Source organism: Hyaloscypha bicolor (genome assembly GCF_002865645.1).
Source record: "Hyaloscypha bicolor E unplaced genomic scaffold K444scaffold_184, whole genome shotgun sequence".
In the NCBI taxonomy this organism is placed as follows: domain Eukaryota; kingdom Fungi; phylum Ascomycota; class Leotiomycetes; order Helotiales; family Hyaloscyphaceae; genus Hyaloscypha; species Hyaloscypha bicolor.
Window position 1 is genome coordinate 161,233 of NW_020194686.1, and position 778 is coordinate 162,010.

A 778-nucleotide genomic window follows, 5' to 3' on the forward strand; every position below is an offset into this window, starting at 1 on the left:
ATTTGCGATTGGCTTTGCTGCGAGCTGTCACGGCTGGCGGATCACATGAGGTACTACTCGCGACTCATGATATGGGGAGGTAATAATGTTTAATTCACTTAAAAAAAAAAGGGCACTATAAAAAGGCCTTGGAACTTTTGATTCAAAGCGCATGCTTTGATTATGAACATAGTTGACATTGTTTCCTTTCCATCAGGACAAGTTCAAGCAGCAAACTTTGACAGTCAAATGTATCACCACGAGATCGTCATTTCTGGCAACTCCTCCCTTTCCTTGGTTCCTTTAGTCGACGACTTTGAGCAAGCCCCCCCATTCTCGGCACTTCCTCTTTCTCGTATACTTTGATCAACTTTGAGTAAATGACCAGGGCCTTCCTCTTCTTTCTTCATTAAGCAAGTGGCAACGCTCGCCCTCCCTGTAATATCCCAAAAGCCCTCCCTCCGTGGATGCGCCAGCAATAAGTTAATTGCCCGCCGTCTCACCACGTGATCCCTGCACTTGGTTGCAACAAGGGAGAGACTGACTGCCATGCTGCTATCAAAGACAAAAGTCGCTTTGAGTAATCGGATAGGCTGTATCTTGTATAGGCACTGTAACACATCGCGGGAGAGGTCCGTAGTTGCAAGAGAGTTGGGAAGCTAATAATCACAAACAGACTCCACCTAATCTTGTACCAATCAGTGGCGATGCAGCTCACCAAGAATTGAATTTTGAGTACCGACGCCCCAAGGAACTCGTTTGTACCGGGTCTACTTCTAAAAGTCTGGACAAGGGGCAT

The 778-nt window shown here is 46.4% G+C and overlaps 1 protein-coding gene across 1 annotated transcript; it reads right to left on the reverse strand.

The window, feature by feature from the left end:
* Positions 1 to 233: 233 nt before the first annotated feature.
* Positions 234 to 778, reverse strand: K444DRAFT_638237 (uncharacterized protein; the record flags this gene model as incomplete). The annotated part of the gene is made up of 2 exons (XM_024884226.1): positions 234 to 572; positions 698 to 778. 2 exons carry the CDS (start codon positions 776 to 778, stop codon positions 234 to 236), a joined length of 420 nt encoding a protein of 139 aa, XP_024726922.1.